Raw genomic sequence first — 26769 nt, forward strand, 5'->3', positions numbered from 1 at the left:
ACCCTCTAACTCCAACCTCCATCTGTCTTGGGACTTTCTCGCTCCGTGTACAACATCAGGTGGATGGGTTAAACATTAAGTTAGTTTAAAGCCTGCTGCGTCTCATACAGAAACACTAAAAGGGCCTTCTGCATCTGTAAACTTTGGCTTTCACCCACTGTTAGCGGGACGGTAACAGAATTTTAAGTTCAGTGATTCAATGTCTGTTGAGTCATCCTCTATGAGAACAATGAATGGGACGTTTAGTTCAGGAACCAGGGCCGTCCAAAATAGTTCCTCCTACATGACAACAGTACAGTATGAGTGAGCTTTAGAGGCGTTAGTAGGCGAATTTTGTTATTTTCAAACAAAGCCATGTTAGATATTTCAAGGTAAGGTCAGCTGATGACTAGCTTCACAAATCTAAATGGGACAGATCTTTCTCTTCTAACTTTCAGCAAAAAAGCAAATGTCCCAAAATGTCAAGTTGTTCCTTTTACTTCTGCTCCATTTATAATATCTCAGTGTTATGTATCTCCCTCCTGCTCAGTCTGTCTGCAATCTCCACTGACTTTTCTTCCTCCCTGGGTGGCAAAGCCCGCCTTCTTTCCACACTTAATGTCTCCACAGAAACCGTTTGAATTGAAATGTTAAGGTCAGCAGCTCTTTAACCTAAGGTGAAACCCAACGCTTGCGCAAAGTCATATAAATACACACATCCTCGTGCACACACACACAGAGTATTAGCATTGACATGATGGAGGAGTGTAATAACACCTTTAGGAAATTCGCTGATGGCAGCAGCTCAGCTGCTCCTCGGCCTTACCTGAAGGGATCGTCTTACAGAGGAGCCAACCAAATATCAATAAGGGTGATTTAGCTGTACACTGCTCAAGGATAAAGAGCTTATGCATGAAACCTCTGGAAATACACTTGAGCTTGGCGTGTAAAATGCTGTCGCTTCAAGCAAATCCCTGATTAAATCCCCCAAACACGTTTAGTTGGCTGTATGAGGGGAAGCCTGGTGTCGGCTGCGAGGCACGGTGCCAACCACGGAGGAGGACATAAAGAAGGAAAAGCATAGAGAGGGGGGAGGAATAGTATATGACTGAAAACCTGCGTAGTGCATTACATGCTTGCAGATGAGTCTGTTTGAAGTCTGCAGTGTTAATGGCTTCCCTCCAGCATTTATGATCCTGTGTGTGTTACGAGAGTGACATTCTCACAGATGATGCCACCTCCGACACTGACTGAAAGCCCTGATGTGCTGCATGTGTAATGTACCTGATATGTGAATTAATTACTCAATACTATTGGACAGAATGTGCTGGCATCAGAAGCATTGTTGTTGGCCGCCTTTTAAGTGTTGAACAGATTTAATTTTACATGAATGTTCTGGTGAGAGCGAAAGGAAAGGAGGCGGTAAGAAACGAGTGTCCGGCGCTTGGGAACTTGTTTCGACAGCCAACAACGGCAGGAAGGCTCGCTGAATGACATATTACTCGAACATCTGTAACACCGGCTGTGGATTTACAGCTTCTGTGAAGAGAACAAGACAACATTGCCTCATATGGATCATTAATTTTTATTACCTTTCCTGGAAATCTCTTCATTTGGCATTTTACTGCCATTTCAGGAAGTAATGGCTGTTTTTCAGGGATGCACACACACACACTTGTCAGCTCAGTGGTCACAGAAAAAGAGAAGCTATAGCAACACAAACTTGCATCAGATGATTTCTGAATGAGAAAGCCGCCCGAATGCCTCATTACTAGACTCACGTGATCCAGTTGAAACGCACTCATCCATCGGTCTGTGCACTGACTGGCACTGGGAGTACATGTGTTTGCTGTGACAGTAAACACAGAAGCAATGCAACTTAATGAAAGCGCAGCAAGCGGCGTGTCCTCAAGCTGTTTACCATAGACTAATCAGCCTACGCATCTCATTAATAGAGCCTGACTCATGTCGTTTGGAATGTAAGCCTTGAAACAGGGTCACGCGGCCCAGAAAAAAAATGCAAGGACAAGAAACCAAGGTAACAGTGACACTGCATAAGAATCACCCGGCATGTGTCTCGCAGAATGCAACGGTTTGACTGTGTATATGAGTATATGCAAATATGAATGACTTCTAGTGGTTCATGCATGATTTATGGATGTTACATGGCACATCCCTACATGAAAAATGACTGTTTTTCAGGAGGAGCGCGTGGCATGTTTTATTCTCTTCTGCAGGCCTCTTCACACAGCATTAACAACCATCGGGGTGAAAGAGAGGGCTGAAGGTTGCTTCAACGTGGACTCAGCTGGGGCAGAAACTAGGAATCTTCCTCTACCAAGAGCAGGAAGTTGGTCTCTGACTCGCCTGGACGCCTGGGCATGAACATTTTTAGCAAGTCTGCACATGATAAACCTCTTTTCCCAAGCTTTAAATGTCATCTGCAAAATTTAAGTCTGCAAATCACCGCGATAACATCAAATATAACCTTTTAAAAAGAGCGATACCTCACTTTGGAAATGTAATTAGCTCTTTTGAAGTGGTGAAGGCTTAAGGTTTGGGAAGTAGGGCAACTCTTTCATGTGTGATTAGGGGCTCTTAAGTCCGTCCTCACGAAGAGAGTAAAGACAAAATCAAAGCAGACAGGTAAGGTAGAGGCTCATCAACCTTGAAATGTCACAGGCACTTGGCTGTGGTTGCCCAGGACCCTGTCCGCACGCTTCGAGCGAGAATTTACAGTGCTGAGAAGGAGAATAGCGAGTCTCCTGTGGCAAAGAGAGAGACCTGGAAGGTGAGGGAAGAGGAGCAGAGAGGAGGAAGCGAGAGCAGAGGAGGGTGTACGGTGTCAGCGCTGTCGACTGCAGTCAAATTGCTCACTACAATCAGACCGACGTGGATATTTGGCTCAGATGCATGAAGCCGGGCCTTACTGGCTTACCTCAGCACTGCACCAGAGAGAGACTGTCACTGGATATTACCATGTGGGCCACTGAGCTGATTCTCCCACATCACAGTGGACGGGGACAGCTTTACATCCCTCCGTACACCCACTCTCCTGCCCTGGGGACACACACTCCGCGTACTTCCTGAAATGTGTCTGTGCACAATTTCTCTGTTGGAAACATTCGCATTAAATATGAATAGCCTTAATAATAAATGGAGGCTCTCAGAGATTGCATCCCGGGTGCAAAAAAAAGAAAAATATGATCCAGTGTTTGTGACTCAAAGCTCTTAACATTCTCGGTTGCTCTCATGTTTTGGTGCCATTTTCAATCATTTGGGACCAATTTGATACCACATAATGCTTTTCAGGTCATTGCTCACTTTGCATTTAAGTGCTTTTCTTGTCCTTTCTGTCGCCTTGTGGATATACAATACAGTGTCTGAGCTATTTCTACAGTAGAAGACAAAAATGCTGCGGCAGACTTACACTCTGTGAATGTTTGAATACAGTTTCAGGCTACAATATGTTAGAGAATGTGTGAATGGCATTAATTCCTCAGTCATACACAAAAGGTTCATAAGCAGAGCAGCATCTTAAGTCAAAGTTTCCTCTATTTCCTCCTCCAGGGACAAGTGCGCAGAGGAGTGGCTGGGACTGGATCTAGTTTTCAGGCTGATGGAGCCGTACTGTTTGGCCGAGCGCTTGGAATAAGCGATGACCTTCCTCCTGTACATCTCCCCCTTCCACATGGAGATCATGAGCAGCGTGGAGAGCACCACGCCGCCCAGCGTGAGCAGGCACAGTCCCGCTATGACGCACCGGTCCAGGTGGGCACCTATGCGGGCGCTCTCCATCTCCAGCCTCTCCATCTCCCTCGCCGACACGCTGTCACGGTCCACCACCACATCCCGAGGCACGGCGTAGGAGATGATCACCAAGGAGATCCCGGTCACTAAGAACGTGACTGCACTGATAAAGCCGTAGTCTATAGAGCTCCCGGAGCCCTCCCCGAAGGACAGATCATCCTCGGACATGAAGGAAAGCTCCGGGAAAGTCTCGGAGCAAGGCTCGCCGTTGCGCACGGGTCTGTGAGTACTTTTACAACTATTATCCGGGCTGGCCAGACGCAGGTTAACATTCTCATCAATATACGTGAAAGAAGTCTCTAATTCCTCGTCGCAACAAACCCGGACTTTCTCCTCGCCGAGGGGACCGAGTTTACCCGTCCTTGGTGCTGCTGAATGACACCGGTCGTGGCAGCCGCGGGCCGGGTTACAGCAGCCCTCCCCGGGGAGCGCTCCTCCTGTTGATCCGCCCGACTTGCGGATGTGCAGCGCGCTGGAAACCCGGTCAAGGACGTCGGGATGATCGGGCTGTTTGCCTCCCTCGTCCGCGTGAAGCAGCTCCAGAGAAGCCATTCGTGTTTCACCTCCAGCTGGTTCACTCTGAGCCGTCCTCCCACGATGTTGACACCGCACAGCATCCCTAATAAGAGGGACACACACACACACACACACACACACACACACACACACACACACACACACCAGCTAAGTTAAATGGCGCATCTTAATTAGATTACACTCACAGCAAAGCGTGAAACCTAAGATCCACAATGCGCAAAAAATAAAAACCCCAAAAAACAATTTGCGTGCGTAATTTGGAACGGTGCGCAAAATGCACATGCCTTCTTACAGTATGCAGGCTAGACTGAAATGGACACCACTTTAAAGTTGATCGGATCGTTCAGGAGAAATCCGTGCAGCCCTCTTGAAAGGCGCTTACAGAGGCTGTGATTAGCCAAATGCCTCTGTATCCAATTAGAGAAACAATCCACGTATAAACCGAGATTAAGCGACACTCTGTTTTTTAAAAAAGGGGCACAGCCTACAGAGCAGGAGCTGAAACTAAACCGCGCATAAAATATACATAACCATAGTTGGTCTACTCGCAAGAGCATCTGAATGAAATCGTTCCACGAGACTGTCACTTCTCCGAGCTAAATCCATCCCACACTTCTATCATACGCGTCGGATCACTCCTGCACACTTTATCTGAATTCTGAGACGCTCCTCCGCATTGAGGGTGGACCGGTCGTGCACAATCCGGTTTTATTCCTCTCTAATCCCTCACAAAACCTCCTCAGACTGCACACACAAGCGGAAAAATACACTCACCGCGCTACTTCAGCATCCCTTCCGCCCTCTCCTCTTCATAGACACTAGAGTTCACGCAACGGGGACGGATTAGAGAAAAAAGCCTTATCAGTGTGGATGCTTTGACTGTAGTCCTCTCTGGGCTGCTCGGTGCTGCACTGAGGAGAGCTCTCTGTTAGTCCCTCCCACACACAGAGCCTCAGCTGCCCGCGCCGTGGCGCTGAAAGGAGCGCCGCTATCTGTGAGCCGATTGAGATCACTAGCAGCCAGTCAACACGCACGGGATGAGGATCTGAAGGGGCCGAGGCGAACACCGGGACCCGAGCATCGTATTTTACTGGCAATGCCCTTCCCGTAGGAAGCATTTTAGGAGGATGTGATGCTGCAGAAATCTCAGTGTACAACTATAAAGCTCCTCAAAGGTGAAGGACGGTTAGGAGATAAAGATATCACTATAGAGTTAGTCTCTAAAGGGGAGTTTACAGGAGCTCAGGTGCTATAAAGTGTCATAAGGTTGCAAATCAAGTCAGTACTGAATGCCATACATTTGACATACTGATGCCAGAAGAGTTCCATACTTATAATGTACAGTTAAAGGTGCAATGTGTAAAAATTGGAGACCTGTCAATTCATACTCCCAACAAATAGGGGGCAGCATTTCAACAGAGTAACCTCTAATTTTCGCCAAATGTAGCTGCCATTAGCCAGTTAGCTTGTTTAGCCATCTGCCCAGAGTTGGAGCTTGGAGCACCGCCGAGGTGTTGGCGAATGCTGTGAAAGCCAAAGAGGTGGGGGTGCGTTGGAGATGGGGGGACTATCACCTCTTAAAGGGGCAGTGTGTAGTTTTGGAGAAGAAATTCAAACTCAGAGATTAAATATTTACAATATTGATGACGTAATAATACAATCTCAGAAATATTTAGCTTTTCTGTGACTGAATAAACAAGCTGTTCTCAGAGGAAAATAAGGTCCCCAGAACACTGTTTGAAGCTAGAAAGGTGGCAGGGTCCGCCAAATATAAACAAAGTAAAACAGTATGAAATTGTGTTGTCCTTTAATGTCAGTTTGTTTATTCAGTCATTCAAAAAAAAGTTTGTTTATTTAGTTTGTTTAGACATTTAAAAAAAATAAGTTGATGGAGATCTCTTACCCAAAACTACATAATGCACCTTTAAAAGATGTAATGTAATAACAGGCCACCTGTCAAATTCATTCATTCTCTAAACAAATAGGTGGCAGCTATCAGCAGAGTAACCGCCAAGCTGCCACTAACTGTAGTATCAATTAGCTCAGTTAGCCGTGCAGCTAGCAGTCTGGACTGGGAGGTCGGTGCACCGGGGGAGTGTTGGTGTTTAGATTGCTAGCAAAGTAACATTGTGTGGGGCAGCTGGTTAGCGTGCTAACTCCACTTGCTACTGCTTTTTATAACACACATATAACATATAACACACCCGCCTACAGAAAAGAGACATACTGTTTACACTGTACAGTATATCTATATATAGAGTAGGGCTATTCTAGTGATGTCAGACCAAATAAACAAGAACTATACTCACAACTGAGGATCAGTGATGTGCATATTAACCTGGACTGTATATTGTAAGTTAATGGCCTCATCATATCAGAACAATATCCAGTGGTGCCATGCAAACAACATTGTTAAACTGCGTGTATCATGCACCATCTGTTCCCCTGTGCTCTCAGAAGATTACTGGTCACTATGTCAAAGCCATCCTAATCCATGTTTAATCTAGAGATCTAATAGGTCGTCTTAGCTCCGACCCCGCGTGCGCCTAAATCTGTCGGCTGCATCTTTGAAGATGACTGATAAACAATTAACGCTGCAAATGACTAAGATTTCGTGGAAAGTGACACTTTGTCAATTAAGTGCACTCCTCCATCAATGTTTTAAGTGCTTAATCCCCACTTTCGACTCGATATTTATTCGCTGACTTTTCCACCTTATTTAGCGCAACCAGGCAGGCAGCAGCTATAAATATAGTCGCCGCTTTTCCTGGAGTCCTGGTGGCTGGGGTGAACGGCTTTGGCTCATTTCCCAACAAGACTCCATTTAACAGATGAGTAAAGAGAGAGGGAGAGTGAGGGAGAGAGAGAGAGAGAGAGAGAGAGAATGATGTACTCCACCATTTTTGTTCCAGATATTAGATAGTCTGCAAAAAGGGGAGTCATAATGCTTTATGGTATGTTCTGGTCTGTGGACAACTTCAGCCGGTGTCGTGCAGAGAGACAGAGAGAGGAGAGCTGGAAGCCGACTGTGTGCTCGACTGAGGGGTAACAACAGCCAACTATCAGATGCTATCTGTCTGCAACAGTGCACCACTTTTCCTGCTGGCAAGGACACCAGGCTTGGAAGAGGAGGGGCAGCTGGGGAGTCGGTGCTTCTAATGGCCATAAATCCTCATAGTGCGTCTCCTGCCACGAGATCCCCACACAGAGAGTAAAGATTATGAGACGTGGAAGTAGCTCTGCTTTTCCTTTAGCTAGTAGCAGATGTCAGAAGGTGATGGAGGGGAGAAGTGGTGGTCCCTGCTGATACAGCAGCAGGAGTGTGAAGAAGAGCAGGACAGTACATGTGTGGGTGTGTGAATTATTAATTAGTTAACCCCAATTTAATATTGATGCTTCAACTGTATATGAACTATATAAGCTCACAAGACCATCAGTCAGAAGATGGGCTATTTCTGAATAGGTATTCTTATCTGCACGGGAGCTAACCCTTATCACATTTCATACCATTCCCTTCTTTCGAGGTTAAACACCCTTATTTCCATGATATTCCCTTATCTATCACTTTCCAACGAAGTCATCCTGACCTTAACACACTCCTTCTTTACACAATTATGTCTTGCCATCTTTCAGCAGTAATAAAAAAAAAATACCTGAGTATTTATTGATTATTCATACATCGATCAGGATTACCAATGTATTAATAAATTCAAACAGGTGAAACATTTCCAACAAGATCCAGATTTTTATTACCTATTTTGTCCACTGGGCGCCAGAGTTAACACAAAAGGAAAGTTTCTCGTAGCTGCTTTAAGTTAAGTTTAAGTTTTGCTTGTCATGTAAATGATTAAATACTGTGTGTTACATCCACTAACTTATGGACGTAAGTTAAAACAGGGCAACAGTGACACTAACACTGATATCCAGGGTGAAACCCCAACTCTTGATACTAGGTATTTGGACACATCTGTTTCTCACAGATCTTCATGGGAAGGATTGGCATGTCACCTGCACTCAAAACTGAACTTGGGAGTTTGCACTGCGTGCATTTTCAAAGCAGCTGTGAGGGGAATGCCCCAAGCTGCTCTCAATACTATAATTAGGAGCCAGTCTCCACACCCTGTACAACAAGTGACCTCAATCTACTGCAGAGGCAGTCCAGAGAGATTCTGACATTCAACCACAAAAGATAGCAAGTACATAAAGATACCAAAGCGCTGACAATATGACTGCAAAACCTCAGTCACTGGCAGTGGTGCCCTTCCAATGAAGGAAACGTGATGCAGTGCTGCAGGCTAGAAAAGGGTTTGTAACTGTTTCACCATAAATGCATCAGGACTTTTCTGTGAGCTGGTGCCTCACTTAATGCAGCGGTTGCCACCACATGCACAAATAGCCGATAAAAAAAAAGTGATTAATACATGTAAAATAATATAAATTGGCACAAAGAGCCTCTTTAAAGTTTTGGCTAGTTGGTTGAGTTGATTGCCGTTGATTAGATGGCTCTAATAATTAACACAGACTGTTGGATAGCTGGTGCAACCCAGTCCTGAACTCAAGATAAAAGACTCAAATGAATTAGTAAGACTCAGAATTTGAAAGTGGGACAATCATTTCAGCTTTCATAGTTAATTTAGGAGCTTTATTACATATTGAAAGAGATGAACATGTTGTGGGTCAAAGTAAACAATCTGTACAGGATGTTTCTGCACCACCAGCAGCCAGAAAGCATCCTAAGGTCTCCGACAGGGTAGTGGGTCACGACAGCAGGCTACTGTAGATTATTAATAAGCAGGTGTGTACAGTCCCCTGGGCTTGTTTGGGATGTCTGGCACGCAAACTCCTCCAGTAGCTCCTAAAAAGACTCCCAGAGAGGAGAGTGCATGCAGACAGCAGGATGACTGAGGGTTCAGTGTCGAGCCCCCCCCCCCACCTCTCTTTGACAGGCTGTGTGTGGCGGTGGCGTCAGACACTGTTATGAAATATTTAGCACTTGGACCTCCAAGTTAATTTACAGTGACTCTCCTAATTGAAGTGGTGTGGCTGGCCTCAACACAGACACTGTGGGATAATGGAAGGATAATAATGGCTTCTCAGTGCCTTGTATGTGTGTGTGCCCGTGTGGGTAAAGATTTATGCTTCACACAAAGATAACACTTTACAAAAAGGAAAAAAAAAGAAGCCTTTTGGTGATTAAGCGAGCCGACTCTGATAATTAATTCCACCATTTCATCGGCCCTTCTTCTCTTTATCGTCTCTTTATCATAATTAACGTGATGTTATCCCCTCACGCCACCGCTGCTTTTGCATCACAATGCTCTCAGTGGCTCTTGATGATGACTGTCTCTTCGTTTCTTTTGCCCCTCCGTCTCCATCAGGAGCGCTGATTATCTCTCGCAGCTATTCTGATGTGCACGGTTATAATGGCGCCCTAATTATAACACAACAAACATTTTGCTTTAGCCAGCGGTTCCCATTTGTTTTAACAAATGCACAGTCAAGTTCATTTTAGCTCTATGTATCCTTGTGTGGGCTGAATGGGAATCAAAGTCAGAGCAGCTGCTTAGTATGGCGCAGGCAAACATTTTTAGGCGGGATGGGATGAGTTTCACTCATTAGGTAGATGAGAAAGTCTTGAGTTCAAGCCAAAGACGTTATTTATTTTTCGGTGAAAACAGCGAGCCAAGCACTGAGTAGTTTGCTGGCACTGCTGCCACTGGTGCAGTTGGTGCAGTCTGAATTTCTGTTGGGATGTTTACCTTGAAACTTCAATTAGTAATAAAGGGACGTCTCTTTTAAAAGCTGCCGTGGATGAAAAATTTGCATGCATTATATCAACAAAGTCACTGTTGAGAATTGGTAATGTTAAGATATTCAAGTAAGATTTCTTTATTTTCTCTGGGAGACGTAAACAAAGAGTATTCTCCTCGCAGCTTTAAACGGCTGGCTCTCAGGATCAGAATCAGGTTTATTGCCAAGTGCCGAGGGATTTCACTTGTTTTGATGCATAAACAAAGTAAGTAGAAAAAACATAAAAAAAAGATTAAAAAAAGCAAGCATTGCAAGTTAAATAGAAGATTAATTATAGAATATGAAGGGGGGGGGGGGGTGCTGTACGGTTTTGTGCAAGTGCTTTGTTTCATGTCCTCCTGATCACTCTGCAAAAGAAGAAAATCCCTGGAGGTGAAATATCAGCCCAAAAGAAAGTGTGAAGGAATGCATTTACATAAATGCAAATGAATGTGGAGGCAAAGGGAGGAGAACCTTCATCACAAACCCGGAGCGTCGTGTTAAAGAGTTCAACAGCACAAAAACTAAAGAGGTATAAAATCCAAGATAGTTTGAAGTGGCTTATACTTATTTTTAGAACAAAAGGTTCAAATAAAGCTATCTGCAGCTACTGTGGTAGACGTGTGTTAAAACCTTTATGCATTTCAAATGTAAACACAGTCTCATACAGTAGACCTCAACATCCTACATGTTCAATAGCATCTTTATGAAATGAGCCATAGTCCAAATACTGTATGTACAGTAACTCCCCTCCTGTTTAATGTGTCAGTAGCAGTGTGTGACCATGAGGTGGCAGTGTAGACCTTCTGTCAATGATCACCATTTAGTCTTTATACTTTCATACTGGAATTTCATAATTTTTGTTTTACTCCTCATTTAATTGACAACTGTAGTCATATTTCTCTTACAATACTTTATTTATCTCTATGAGGAAAAGTGTTTTTTTTTGTTTGTTTCCTCATCTTATAAATCACAACACATTATTAAAGGTTAAAGCACCGTCAGTAATTAAAGTAGTCAGAATTTACTCCACCTTAACCAACTACGACAGTAACATGCTGCTACAGATAGGCTACAATAATCAAATGGAACATATTATTTACTCACAGGGCTGTTTAGACAGGTAATGAGTACTTTTATTTGTGATACTTTTAATACATTTTGTTGACAAAACTTTTGTAATTTCACCTAAAGGAATAGTGTTTTGTTTATCAGGCGACAGTTTGTCCTTTTACACAGGGTTTTTTGCCAGACTGATGCTTGGCTGGGAATTGTTTTGTTTACATTTTGTTGTTGCAGGGATTAATCAAATGTGTTAAATGCTTATCTTTAGAAGCACTGACGTATTTTGTTATCTTCAGCTTCTGAACCACGGCAGCTGTTTCTTCCTGATACCAATCTCGGCTAATTTTCTCCTAAAAAACTCTTGGCAGAAAAACAAATGAATGTTAATCCGAGAATGAACCATGCTATAATTAAGGGTGCTTTCACATTACAGGATCCCAGAGCCTCGATCTGAGTATACATCATCCCAAAATCCAGTTCGTTTGATTGGTGTGAACACAAGTGAACCATACTCGGCCACTGTGCAGCTTGAACCTGTACCAAAACGTGCAAGTGTACTGCTATGCGTTGATGATGTAAGTGTTCCCTTCTTCTTCTCTGCATATATTGGCAGATGGCAAACCAACTTGGTGCATACCACTATCTGCTGTATTAGACTGTGTACATACGCAAGTGTACTCGGGTACAGGTTGACATGTAAAAGCTGAGAGGGAAGGGGGGGTCGAACATACTCTGGCATGGTACAAAACAATCCTACATAATGTGAAAACACACCAAGATTTTGAATGCAGGACTTTTACATGTAATGTAGGTTCAGCCTTATGCAATAACTATATAATAATATTTTTTTGGCCACGTGGCAGCACCAGAAACAAGCTGGTCACAATATCTCATCAGCTTTTAAGTTGATAAGAAGAATTCATTAGAACACATTTGCCTTTTTACTCAACCAGCAGTTATGAAGCAACATTAAAATGTATCTGAAGTTGTGTTTCTGCCTAGCTGGTAAATGTAATTGCAATTTTTTCCCAGTTTTTACCTCTGTTTTTGGTTTCTCAGGGAAATATCTGGCTTTTTAGCTGCAACATGCTCCACTGTGTTCACCAGCCAGTCACTTGGAGCTTTTACCTGCCTGAAAAAAGTCACTATGAGAGCGATGAGAGAGAACCAAAGCAGTATGTGACAGTGAGCTGAAACTCACCTGAAAGCAGAGGGGAGCTGCAGATCCAGGGGATAATCCTCTGTAAGTTCCCCACTACAAGCGATCACTTTCACATGGTCATTTAATACATTTATGTTTATGTGTTTATTATATGTTTTTTTAAATATGTTTGTCATTTAAGATTTAAAAATGAAATATCAATTATAGCTGCTTTAAGTAAAGATCTGAATACTTCTTTCAGTGTGATGGAAACCATTCAATTAAATAACATCATTTAGTTTAATAATCTATAAATCAATGTTTTTTCTATTATGATCACAAAGTATAATGAGGCAGTATTCAATATAAGCTACTTCATTTGTAGATTTAGAGGCCTAACCTGTAACAAACATGCATTTCTGTCTCCAGTGTTATTGCATCAGTAATGAAGTAGCCAGCGTAACCATTCAAATGAATAGAATCAATATTCACTTTAAATTACTTGACATGCCTGTTTTTTCTGACACCTCTGGTGGATGCTTTCGACACACAGCAATTACGAAATTTGTTGCCCACCTGCGATTTTTTCACCTCTCGACCCCCCCTGCTGTGAGGAGTGATGATCTGTCATGGTGTCCCACCTGAACCGAACACTTCATTTAGCTCTGATAGTAATAGACACGGCGGGGATCGATGCAGAGGTGACAATGAATTAATACGACGCGGTAAATTACGTGCACACTGACATAAAATCTTTGGAGTGATACTGGGGTTCACAAAGAAAGGTTAGGAGACTCAGGAGCACTCAAAACCTTGAAAATACATTGTTGACTTCCTAAAAACACTGGTATTAACAGTCAGGTAATCATACTGTTGTGTGGATAATCTGCTCACAGTTTAAAAAGCAGCCTGAAGAAAGAGCCGTGCTTCCTTCCAGGCGTTATTTCCTGCGGACTGCTGAGCTCTCCTTGCTAAACCAGCCTCCTGGGAAGGTTGCACACAGTAACATAAACAGCTGCAGCACCTACTGTGCTGAGATCTGAGTAATTTTCATCCAATGCTCTCTCAATTTTTTCACTCGAGCCCATGCAGCTTCCCCGGGAATAACAATCACACTAATCTGGAGGAGTGTTTAGCGACTGTCTGAAACCTCAGCCAGTTTGTTTATCTTTTTGGGTACAGGACCTTAAACACCAGAGTGTGTGCGTGTTCGTGTGGTGGGTGCTATCGCTAAATACTTATTATATCCTGCAGATGGAGATGAGTGCAGACAGTAGAGGACTTCCTCTCCCTCTGCCACTGTGAGGCAGCTCCGTCAGAAGCACGAAATCTCCCTCAGCTCCTACATCTAATGTTACAGGTGTTTGCCCCTGGGGAAGGTAGCTGCTGCGATGCCACCCATGGGTGTTGTTCCCTGAGAACTCACCACTCTTTTTCTACATAGCGATGCTGTAATCTAACTGAACAGTGGGGGCCTTCATTTCCTTTCCTTGCCGATGAGGCGTGAGAAGTCATCTGGATGCAGGCAGACTACTGGAAGAGAGAGAGGTAGAGAGAAAAACAGAAACACTGAGGCAAAGAGACACAAAGGTAGAGGTAGAGAGGCACCCAATTTCCCTGCTACATTGAACACATGGTTCACATGCAAGTCAGCCAATTTAAATAGCAACAATCTGTATTACGGCACTAAATTTCAAACCAAGGGGGTACATAAAAAGTGACACAAAAGTGGCACAAATAGGCTGCAGTCATGTCTCCCATGATGCCGAGTCATGCTGTGAGCAGTATGAGCCACCACATGAAATGACACATCATCACGATATGGTGCTGAAATGTGATATTACAGTGACCTTGGTCCTTCTTATGACATTTGTGTCTCCTTCCATCACTGTAATAGTCCTGTAATAGGGTCACAGCGTGCCTGTAGGACTCAATAAGAGGTTGAGAGTGATTTTATTGTGTTTTATGGGTTTACTTTTTATCTCTTCTTATATCCTCAATATCCTGTGGCACCTGGCAGCTGAGCAACAGGGACCTTAACACTCTCAGTGGCAGCTTTTTGTTATCGCTCAGTTTATAAACAGTAATACTCCTGAAGGTACATGTAGTGTGTGTAATATACTGTATGTTCAAGTGTATTCAGATCATATATTAAAGTAAAGCAGTATGGTATTATCAAGCCAAATGAACTAAAAGTATTACTTCTAAAAGTGTTCAGATGCAGAGAATGTTACTGATGTGTTATAATACTTTATTGTTGTTATGGTTTCATTCATTTTTAAAGGGTAACTCAATGGTAAAGGTGTTTACAGGTCTTGGGGACTACATTACCCACAATGCATATGAGCCACTGAGTGACATCATTTATATCAGATTACATGCAGCTTCCTCTGGAGCCACAAAAGACTTTCAAACTTTTTCCACATACTCAGTAGCACTCCTTAAGACCTGTACGTACGCTTTAATGTGTAAAATTGATGGAGCTACCCTTTAAGGAGTATTTGAATATAGTTAAGATTCAGGCAGTTTAATCCATAACAATACATAATATTTTATATACGCATCATACATTTTGTGAGTTAATCTTATTCTGCAAGGTATGTAGTAACAATGTCTGCTGTCACATATATGTACTGGAGGAAAACATACAATGTTTCCCCTTTCACAATAGAGTGAAGGAGAAGTGTAAGGTAGCATTAAATGGAAATTAATCAAATAATTAATAAGCACCTCAAAATTTTGCTTGGGGAGTACTTGTGAAGATGGAATTAGTCACATTTATGTACATAGTTGTATTTCACCATTGGCGTTGACACATAAATTCTATATGAACCAATACACGAAGTTTAGAATCAGAATCGGAAGGAATAAATGGTATCAGAACATCTTTAACATGAACTGCTTATTATAAATCTTTATCGCCAATATTTGTTCTGTTTGAAAAAATTAAGGTGAAAAAGCCTGATTTATTTTATTTGTCTCATGTTTTTATAGATTAATGCCTTAATCTTTACTTTGTTTAACCTCTACCTCTGCATTTATATCCATCTAATATGTATTTTATTTTGGAGTAAATCATATATAATTATCACCTTTTATGACAATGTTATATCATTAGTGTGAATATGGTACTATATGGTACGATTATCTTGTGGTTCAGTCGAAACAAACTCATTCTGAGCTGCCAAACATTATTCAAATCTCCAGAACTATATTCTGAGCTCCAGCTTCCAAAGATACCAAAAAAATGTCACGCTGTCTTCTGGCAAAATGAATTGTTGCAGACATCAGCAATAACTCCAGCTGATGGAATGGCACAGTCATCAAAAACTTGGGTTTGAATATTTCACTCAGTGTGATATACAATAGCCTCAAGGAACAGTTGGAACTAGCTGATACTTCAACAGTAGATGATCTATTAAGGTTGTGTTGAGTGAGAACGGAATAGAGCGAACGGGATATAAAGAAGGCTTGTATATGACAGTTTCTAGATTAGTATGGGATAAAAAGGATCTACTTTTTATAATGTTGCGTAGTTGCACGACTGAACGACTGATTTCACCTGTTGATTTTTAAGGTTGTTGTCAAAGATAAAGCCAAGATTTCTATATTGGGATATGATGCACTTGGACAAGGAACAAGTATCTAGTATATCATGCGAATTAAAAATTTCTGAATTATTTATCTTGTAAATAAGGACATTTTCAAGTGTACACTATTACTCCTGTCATGAAGCATCATTAACTGATTATAACAAACCATAGTATTAACCATAATGTATAATGAGAGAATGAATACAGGGAATTCTCACAAGTTTTAAACTCACCTGATAATGATCTGTATTTGTGTAAGAAATGATTTAAAGGTATAGTCATTGATTCTGGGGAAAGACTGTTGATTTTTGAATTTGCGGCCAAACAAACACACCCATCCCACCAGAGCTCATTCAGAAACACCGCTCCCCAAATTCATGGACAGCTCTGTGAAACATGGCAACCATGGACCTATAACTACTGAACACAGCCCTCAAGGCAGAGCCCCATTCATTCCCATGAAAACTGCTCAGTGGCGCATGGAGACAAAATGCTCGACTTCCGCCCGGGGCTCTTTCACATAGCTTCGATATTGTGTGACATGGGGAGGGGGTGTTGTGGGAATGCCATAAAGTGAGCAGTTGGACTGGCCGGGAGGTAGTTCTGCCGTGTGTTATGAAGACGGAGAGATGACTGAAAAACAGCCAAAGCGATCAGAAGAACAAAAATTGAAAGAGAAGGAGAGTCGAAAGGGCTGAAGATGGATGTAGAGTTTGTTGTGTTCCCGCTTGACTTACTGATTTTGACAAAAAGTGTATTGGATTAGCATTAATGACTATACCTTTAAAGGTGCAGTATGCCAGAATTTTAGTTGATAATATTAAAAAATGTACAAATCATCAACAGACTGTGAAAATAACTTAATTTTTGATATATTGACCTCTATGACCTCGGGCGGCTGTAGCTCAGGAGGTAGAGCGGGTCGTCTAGTGATTGGAAGGTCACTGGTTCGAATCCCGGCTCCCTCTAGCTACATGTCGAAGTATCCTTGAGCAAGATACTGAACCCCAAATTGCTCGGCATCAATGTATGAATGTGTGTGAATGGGTGAATGTGGCATGTATTGTAAAGCGCTTTGAGCTGTCCGAGAGGACTGGAAAAGCGCTATAGAAATGCAGACCATTTATGTACTGTATTGCAATGATATCTACTGAAGTTAGCATGCTAACCAGCTAGTCCCATGTCCAAATCTCCTCTGCCAACACCAACACTTCCCTGGAGCTCGAGCTCCCAATCCAGACCACTAGTTGCATGGCTAACCGGGCCAACTAGCTAACAGCAGCTATAGTTAACGGTTACTCTGGTGAAATGCTCCCCCCGATGTATTTGAGAGGTGGTCAATTCTTACATATCGCACCTTTAATACAAATGGGTGTGTAATTGTGTCAATATAGCCTTAGAGTAGTATGATATGTATCATATGTATATATGAATAAATGCATATATAAAAATGCATGTAAAACAATAATTGCAGCATCTTTTATTTGTTTCGTAACGAATGTGTTATAAATCTTTTCTTTGTATGTTTATATACTGCTTATAAATGTTAAATTTATTTATTCAGTCATGAAAAAAACAATCAGTCAATGAAGATCCTTCTCTTCTGATTAAGATTCCTTCCCCAAAACTACATAATGCACCTTTAAAAGCGTTTCCTTTTGTACCTGCTCAAAACCCAGCTTGTATTCCTTTAAACATCTTATACAGCACATGAGTGTATAGTATGATGAAAAGATAAAGTTTGTGTGTCTTCATTCTGATGATGATGATGATGTGTGTGTGTGTGTGTGTGTGTGTGTGTGTGTGTGTGTGTGTGTGTGTGTGTGTGTGTGTGTGAGGCTGTGAGCAGCAGAGAGGCTCTGCAGGAAGCTCTCAGTCATGACTGTGTGAGCAGTGAGACAGGAGCAGGGCGCGGAGCTGCCTGCAACACCTCCTCTCTCTTCAAACTTCAACCAGCAGCAGAGGCTCAGTCGACTTTTTCTTAATTGTGTGTACGAGGAAAACATTTTGGAGTTTCATCTGATGGATTTGCATGATCGCAAACTGGATTTGGCGCAGGAGTTTGAGAGAATCTATGTGGATGAGATGAAGTTTTTGGAGGATCTGTGGTCGTTGGGCTGCTGCGATGATTTTGAGTGATTCTGTGCTGTGATTTCCCCTCAAAGCGCGCACAGCTCCAGCCCGCTCCTCCTGCTGTCATGGAGAACCTCACCATGGAGAACATGACTGTGGAGAACGACACGTCGCTGCAGGACAACCAGACCCTGGGTGTTTGGACTGACTACACAGTTGAATACAAGGTGGTCAGCGTGTTTTTGGTGTCCCTCATATGCGGGGTGGGGATCGTGGGGAACGTGATGATCATCCTGGTGGTGCTGACCACCAAACACATGCGGACTCCCACCAACTGTTACCTGGTGAGCCTGGCCGCGGCTGACCTGATGGTCCTGACCGCCGCCGGGCTGCCCAACATCACCGACGCCCTGCACGGACAGTGGGTGTTCGGGTACGCGGGCTGCTTGGGGATCACTTATTTCCAGTACCTGGGGATCAACGCGTCCTCCTGCTCCATCACCGCCTTCACCGTGGAGCGCTACATCGCCATCTGCCACCCCATCAAAGCGCAATTCCTGTGCACTTTATCCAGGGCCAAGAAGATCATCATGCTGGTGTGGGCGCTCACCTCCGTCTACTGCGTAATGTGGCTCTTTCTGTCAGACACCAAGAAGTTGGTGTACGACAACGTGGTGCTGCTCAGCTGCGCCTACAAGGTGTCCAGGAGTCACTACCTGCCCATCTACTTCACGGATTTCGCGGTGTTCTACGTGCTGCCTCTCATGCTGGCCACGGTTCTGTACGGACTGATCGCCCGGATACTTTTCCTCAACCCGCTGCCTTCACATCCGAAGGACAGCACCAAGAAGTGGAGGAAGGAGACGGGTCAGGGAGGGAGGATGATCGGAGCCAACTCCTCCAGCAGCACCACGGCTGCCTCCCGCAGACAGGTGGGGAAAGTGTTCATTCACATTATCACTGTGTAGTGATTGTGTCGGTGTGTGAGCAGAGGAGGAGGGAGGGGGTCCAGCTGCACCACAGGTGTCAGATGGGTAGATTCCCTCCGATCAGGAGAAATTTGAGAGATGCTTTCCAACCCTCTCATGCTCACTTGCTTTAAAAATGGTATGGGAGTCAGAGAGGAGCTCTTTGGACATCATGTCATGAAAAAAGGGGGGGGGAAATATATAGTTACTGAGGAAAGTGGTGTAACTATCAAGTCAGTACCACTGACTTCAAACACTGGGGCAAATTTACTAAAAGCAGAGCTGACCAATATTTTGGGGCTGATGCTGATATCCATGAAGGAAACAGTGGCGGACTCAGCATGTTTGAGGAGCAGGGTTGAGAAACATGAGAAGGGCACCGACTGTATGTGATGGGGCACCAGGTGCAGGAAGTCATCTGTATTTACAGTGAAGAGAGGGCACTGTCTCACGGTTCGTCCACTGGAGGGGCACCCTCAAGGGCACAATCCACAACCTCTGCAAGTCCACCAGTGCTAGGGAATACAATTATCCCAAGCATCTTTTTTTCTGCATTATATTCTCTTAAGGAGAAAAAGTTTTCATATCAATTCATATCAGAAAAGACATACACCAATACTGACACATCTGTTAACTTGTGTTTTACTTTTTTTATTGTTTGGTTCCCACAGAGCCCACTTCTATATCTGACATTTTTAATATTTGCAAAGTTTTTCCCTTTAATTACTCTGTTTTCCTTTTCTGCTTGTTAAACCCAATATATAGACAGGCAACAAAGTTAAAACACATCACTCAGCCAGAAAAAGATAAATGAGCATAAAGCACTCTTGTAACACCAGTTAAGGAAATATTTCATGTTTTATAAGTTATATGGGCTAATAATGAACAGATATATTCATTATTATATATACAGAAATGTACAGATTAAGAAATTAATTTTCTTATGTTATGATTTAGTTAACTCCCTGATAGAACAAACTGTTTTAAAACTACAACAACAGGAATTTTAATAGACTTGTGCTGCTTAAAAACACCACTCACAGATACAGACCATATAAAAACCAACTGCACTTAGCACAGTTGGAGTCTCTCAGCCAAATACTAAAGCCCAACCGATACTCGATTTTCGGGAGTAAATACTTCCAATATTGGACGATATACAGACATTTTTTTGCAATGATCCCTCAAATTTGGTTATCAAACACTTAAACTTTAATGTGTAAAATGACATCAGTGTACTGAAACATAAACTTCACTTGAAATATAATAATTATAAAATAACCCAAGTGTTTTTTTCTGCATTATAATCTACAAAAAACAAGGTTTTCGTATCAGCACATATCAGTATCCACCTGTTCTGAATCTTAACACGTCAAATACAGCAGCCTGGTCAGTGGCCCTCCACTTTTTAAGTTCGACGAATTTGTTTTGAAGTTATGTTACATAAGTGAGTTAACGTATGTGAATTATGTCTCTTGACGCGAGTGGCATATTATATTACGTGACTTGACTTATGTGACTTCGTTACATAAGTTAAGTGACTGAATGTAGTTATTTAAAATCAAAGTATCATCTATTCCTAAACCTAAATTGTAGTTTAGGAATAAAAAAAAGAAGAAGTGATTTTTGTCCCTAAACCTAACCAAACCGAGATTGTTTTGCAGTGTTACTAACAGCCCAAAAGTCATAATATGTTAGTCAGCGAGCTTTATTTTGAAAGTCTAACTGGACGTTGTATATTATGAATTATTGCTGATTGATCACAGAGCCATTAATGTGTTAGACTGATGCTATATGTCGAGCTAGAATGTCATCATTTGAAGCTTGAGGCCACTGATCAAGCTGTTGGGAGTGAGAACGTGATGTTGGATAACTTATATGCCGATACAGATCAATGATGGGTCAGTATCAGCTGATGATATCAGTCAGGCTCTACCAAACATCCAAAGAGAATGAATGTAATGTAATGATGTTCCTTCTGAAATGAGTCCTCAGTCAAAAATCATGTTTATAAGCTGTTTTCATGAAGTAGGGAAAGTAATGAAACAATGTTAACTATTTTTTCTGAGCTGATAAAGAGGACCTTGGGTCTGCAGGAGCTTGACATACATTATTCATATATACAATTTATGAAGAAAAATGCACTTTATATCAAAATTTGTTTGCACTCAGTTTAATATACAGTGCACTGAAGTGCTGCCAGCACTCATTCACTTTCATATTGAGTCTGGTGTGAAGTGAAGTGCAAAAACAGCCAGAACTCAGTCCCCCCCACACTTTTTTATCAGTGGAATAGAGCTGACCAGCCATTTCTCTGAAACATAAATTCACACAGCACCTCATACTGAGCTGACTTCAACTAACAAAAGTGAAAAGACAACAAGGTTTTTCAGGATCAAGCTTTATTTATACGGATGCATGCGCTCTTTTGTGGAGCTCATGTCGCAGCCACATCCATCCACCATCCAAGACTGTGTTTCATCCTCCTCTGACATCGTCTTCATCCCCTTAAAAGCTCATAACACCCTGTAAAGAGTTCCTACTTTGTTAACAAATAAACATAATCTGCTGACGGCACAGACACACAGTGCCAGACACACACAGGTAGATAGCTGAGCTAGACGTTTGTTTATCAGATCAGTGGAAGAAGCCTTCCTGGAATGACAGGGGGTGTGGTACCCTGAGGGGGCTCCACGCTCTATTGGATAGTCTAATCAGCCCCAACTCAAACAGGCTTTTTCTCCATCACTATATACTCGCTTGTGTTCTCTGCACACCCACAAACACACAATCACACGTGTTCCTGGTGGTCAGTTGTGCACACAAGGAACAATTCTTTCCATGAACCGTGTACCTTACTGAATTACCTAAAGGTCAAGAAGTAATGAGGCTCTCAGATTAAGTATTTCGCTCACTGATGACACTGCCAGCGCCCCTATCCAATCCAATTAGACTCACCTGGCTGCAGCTGAGGCGACACAGTATAAATATGGATAAGATTTAATTACATACACGTTTCACGTCAGGATCTGGTAATTATATTAACAAACCCAGACTTTGTTCAAATTGTGCATACAGATTTTATTAGTCCTCCTTCCTTGAAATAATCAACAGCACATGAATAAATAATGAATATTTTATGAGATGTGCAATCAAAAAGGTCTATGATGCTGTATTTGCATTAATCTTCAGGTTGTAATGTTGCTCTCTATGGAAAGAGTGTTTAATTACACAGAAAATGATTTTACTGCTACAGATTATATTCTTAAAGAAAACTATGTGCTAGGTATGTATAATTTGTATGATATTTCCACACAGAAATTCTTGTAATCTGGTATACAGTATATGTTTTCCGTTCTTGGCGTTGGGATTTTGTGTGTTGCGGCTTTGTTGATCTTCTTTTTTTTTAGTGTCAGTCAACCTGCCAGGAACTATGGGAAGTGTCCACAGAACTTCAGCGCTGATAGCATTTGGGCAGTAGCACATCCTATAAGTAGAACCGTCAGTTTTCATGAATTATTTATGAAAGCTCACACCTCACCGCTGACGACGGATAAAAGAGAGTTATTTCTACTCTACTCTCTTTTTTTGTTAGCTAGGTGGCTAAGCCAGCTCAATGTGGAAACAATGTTAAAGACTATGTTTTCGGGCTTTTTGGTGATGGTCTGCGACCGCACTGAAATGCCCCATCAGTGGGAAAAAAGGCTGAACCCTCGTCACTCGTCATCCACCTCATTGCTCGATGAACAGCAACAGGTGTTCAGCAGTACGACAGCTTCAGTTATTAAACCTCTGTTCAATCTTCTCCTGCACTCCATCTTCAACCATAATGCATCACCTCCACTACTCTGAGCAGGTACTGTACATCCAGCCTGGAGAATATGTAGGAGCTCTTACCCCAAGCTCTGGTTTAGGGTGTAGAAACATGCTGGTTTAGTGTGGACATGGTATTTGCTCAAAGCTTAGCTGCTGGCAGAATATACAGTGAATGACATCATATTGTCTGTGGTTTTAGTTGTCTTCTTGGTTTCAGGATTAGGATCTTATTAATTGCCAAGCAGTCAAACAGTTTCCTGTAACTGACATGATTTCACACAATTTTTATTACATTTGATACATTTTGTATTTTTTGGTTAATGTAACAGACTTTTTGTCCTCGTAACTAGGAGGAAAATGATGTCATCACCTCATCTTCCATTGTGTCACCTGCTGGAGATCACCCTAATGTTGTCACAGTCCTTCTGTTTCATCTTCCAGCTCTGACCAATCAATATGTTCAAGAATGCACACTAATAACTGTTTACCTTACCTTGTTAATTAACCTATTGTTAAGAAAAGATTGTGACAGTGGGGGTGTTTTTCTAGTTTTTTATTTAGCTTTTTAATACATTTCTCATTTGTGGTTTTGCTTTACTAGCATACTTGGGCCAATATGATCTGATTTGAACACTTTGTTGATCCTGAATGTATCCCACTGTGAAGGCAGGCAGTGAAACTAACCTCCTGCTGACTGTCGTTACAAGACATGAATGTTCATTACTGCCTTTTTTCCTGCATGTAAATGGCTTTTTGGACGCAAATAATCATCTGATGAAGCAACATGGGACATGCGTAATTCACTCCTTGTTGTTTTCAATGTAATTGTTAATAAAATAGTGTCAAATAGTATCCTGGTGTGTGCTGGATCATAGATTTTTTTGGCTCACCATGGTTTGCCCTGTACAGGCTGCACCCGGATGAGAAGTGAAATCTTCCATTTTTTGGATATTCAAGTTCTGCTTTGAAGTAAAACATCAAACTGAATATTCAGCAAAGGAGGGTTTCCCTCTTCTGAATTTGGTGACCAAAATTCCAGTCACACCATCAATATTTAAGCAGGAGCGTGGCTGCACCGAGTTAATCTCATTAAACACACTCACAAGTTGAGTTTTAGTTGGAGCGGCAGCTGTGTTCACAGACAAGATACAGCGTGTCGTGACGGTACTTTGTGCATCTATCACAGGCCCTAAGGTTATAGTCCGTTACATTTCAGTCCCTCTGATCTGTCGATCATTTCTGTTGCAGTTTGGTTTAATACTACGGGCCCCAGAATTCACTTGTTGAGTATCTACTTTGTCAGAAATGCAACAGAAGAACAACTGCTGAACTGCCATTCACAGTGCGCCAAACAAAAACTGATCCTGTGTTGAAAACAAATGCTTTGTAGAGACATTTTTGGTGAAAGATTGTTCTAAGCACTAGGCTCAGTGATAACTGAATGCAGACAGACCTCCTCCCAAATAAGTATACGTTTCCTGTGATAGCTTCACAATAAAATGTACTCTCCTCTTATGTCATTTGAATGATTTTAATGTGAAGCAACAGCAGTTTACAGCTGATCTCAAAAAATGTGACACCCACTTCACCGATGGTAAAATCTATAAACCAGCACAAAAATCACCAGTATAAGCCAGGATGTTCTGAACAGACATGTTACAACAACATTTGCATTTTGGAACGTAAACAGCAAACTTATCATCTACTCAGCACATTGCATAACGGGAGACCTGGGCCGTGTCTTTGGCTGCAGCACTTGCGGCAGTGTCTGCAGCAGAATACTGTACAGTTGTTTTTAGTCTGTGTTTTAACACTGATAACCATGGTTTTGCAGGGAACACTATGTTTTTACTCTGATATTAACACTGGAAGCCATTGTGTTATAAAGCACTAAAGACTTTGACTTTACATTTACAGCATATTTTTTTAAAAAGTATATTTTTTTATCATGAAAAAGACAAAAAAAGTTATGAATTGTGGGTGAATATCTGTAAAAAAAAAAAAAAAGTCTAGTGCTGGATTGCATATGTGCATCTCTTCCTGTGAATCCCTCGTGCGTGGGTAGATAGTTAGAATTTCAAATGTAAATGTCAGAATCTGCCACCAAGAATGTAAACTACAATATAACGAGGTAGTTACGGAGTGTAAATACTTTGAAAGCCTATTACTAAAAAAATGCTAATCATAAATGGTATAAAAAAAGGAATTTAATTTCATGAAAATCTTCAGGAATGTTAACTTAAAGAAAAGGCCGTATTTATTAAAGACATTTGACGTGTCAGAGTGGAAAAAGTGGAAAATAACAAAATTAGCTGCTTCAGCTTCAGGGTCCTGGTGTTGTGCATGCTGGCTCACTGTCACCCTGTCATGGATTACTGGGACAATTGAAAACAACAAAACCACTGTTAATGTTATTAGTCACAACTGTGTTTTTCCGGCTATGACAAGTAAAAAGGTCTGTGAAGGGGCCTCTAGACTATGTGCCTTGTGCTGTTTTCTGTGATTTTTTTCATTATTTAACACATGGTTGAATTTCATCAGGTGACAAAGATGCTGGCTGTGGTGGTGATCCTCTTCGCCTTACTCTGGATGCCCTACCGGACCTTAGTGGTGGTCAACTCCTTCCTGGACAAGGCCTATCTGGACACCTGGTTCCTGCTCTTCTGCCGCCTCTGCATCTACCTAAACAGCGCCATCAACCCGGTCATCTACAACGCCATGTCTCAGAAGTTCCGCGCTGCCTTCAAGAAGCTGTGTCACTGTGGCCCTCAGCGCATGGAGAAACCAGCGTCTTACAGTGTGGCGCTGACCTACAGCGTCATCAAGGAGACGTCCAATGGGGAGAGTCCCGACCACTTCACTACGGAAATGGATGATGAGCTAAACACACCGTCAGATCAGTACTTACCCACTAGCATCCTGCCAAGTGCCAAGAAAACGCCATTCAAGGAGCCTTCCCTGTCTGGGGGTGATGTCAAAGCCTGACTCAAAACAAACTCTTCACCTAAAAAGGATTCTGACAGCTGCAGTATGGATTCACCCATGGGACATAGTAGTAGTAGTTTTTCATTAAACATATCCAGACACTTCTAATTTCATTTCTCCAAGGTGTTTTCACTCAGAAAAGTTTCTTTTATTTCACAAGACCGTTTGCCAAAAGCTAAATTGGATGCTGTGGAATGAGCTGACCCAAAGGCCTTTTAGCATTTTGTACAAAATAAGTGAAGCGAGATTTAAGGACTCTTTCAAAATACAGTTTATTGATTCATTCATATACAGCAGTGATTATTCAGTTCTGCAGAGAAAGTAGGAAACACTATATTAACACAGAATGTGACTGAACTTATCCTTGTGATGAAATGCAGAGACACCTTAGAAATAAACTTCAGCTTAAACTGTTATAGGAAAAACGTACATGTGAGCAGTTAGTGTCATGTAGTTTATTCTCTGGTGAAGTGACTGGATTCTCTCTCCGCTCTAAAGGAGATGCTTGGAATAAATACTTCAGATTCAACAGTGGAAAGTTTAAGCAGTTGATTCTATAGGGCCGGGGGGTATGGCAAAACATTTCATCACAGTTTAAATTATTCAAGACATACACAGAGTCACTGTTTCTGTTGAGCTAAAGATCCCCTAGTTGGATGCACAATCAGAAAAGTGACCAAGAATTGTGTGTGCTGCAGTCAGAATAACTAATAATTTATACAAAAATAAACAGAAGATCTCTAAACGTTCTCTCAGTGTATCAGAGTGTGAAAATGTTTACAACCATGGAGCTTGCATATATGTTGGGTCAGTTACTTCATCAGTTAATATGTTAGCCTACTTGTTCCTATGGCTGGTTCTAATTACTGGTAAGAGTAAAAGCACTATGCCCTGCCAGCAGCCTGCTTTAACCTTCATTAGCCCATAGCGCCCACTTGGGATTTTGTCATCATCTTTGTGGCCATCAAGGCTTTAGTAGCCAAAAAGGTTTACGTAATAAAAGTGCTGGTCT

General features: G+C 42.0%; 2 protein-coding genes across 2 annotated transcripts; one reads left to right on the forward strand and one right to left on the reverse strand.

The window, feature by feature from the left end:
• Window positions 1-1545: 1545 nt before the first annotated feature.
• Window positions 1546-5219, reverse strand: tmem74 (transmembrane protein 74). The gene is made up of 2 exons (XM_084356989.1): window positions 5101-5219; window positions 1546-4408 (listed from the first exon to the last, which is right to left on the reverse strand). The coding sequence occupies exon 2, from the start codon at window positions 4339-4341 to the stop codon at window positions 3517-3519; it is 825 nt and encodes a 274-aa protein (XP_084213115.1). The 5' UTR covers window positions 4342-4408; window positions 5101-5219; the 3' UTR covers window positions 1546-3516.
• Window positions 5220-17831: 12612 nt separating this feature from the next.
• Window positions 17832-25849, forward strand: trhra (thyrotropin-releasing hormone receptor a). Its single transcript, XM_084358058.1, has 2 exons — window positions 17832-18920; window positions 25314-25849. The coding sequence occupies exons 1-2, from the start codon at window positions 18114-18116 to the stop codon at window positions 25755-25757; spliced, it is 1251 nt and encodes a 416-aa protein (XP_084214184.1). The 5' UTR covers window positions 17832-18113; the 3' UTR covers window positions 25758-25849.
• Window positions 25850-26769: the final 920 nt, after the last annotated feature.

This window comes from Pagrus pagrus (genome assembly GCF_965226575.1).
Source record: "Pagrus pagrus genome assembly, chromosome: 7".
Taxonomy (NCBI): domain Eukaryota; kingdom Metazoa; phylum Chordata; class Actinopteri; order Spariformes; family Sparidae; genus Pagrus; species Pagrus pagrus.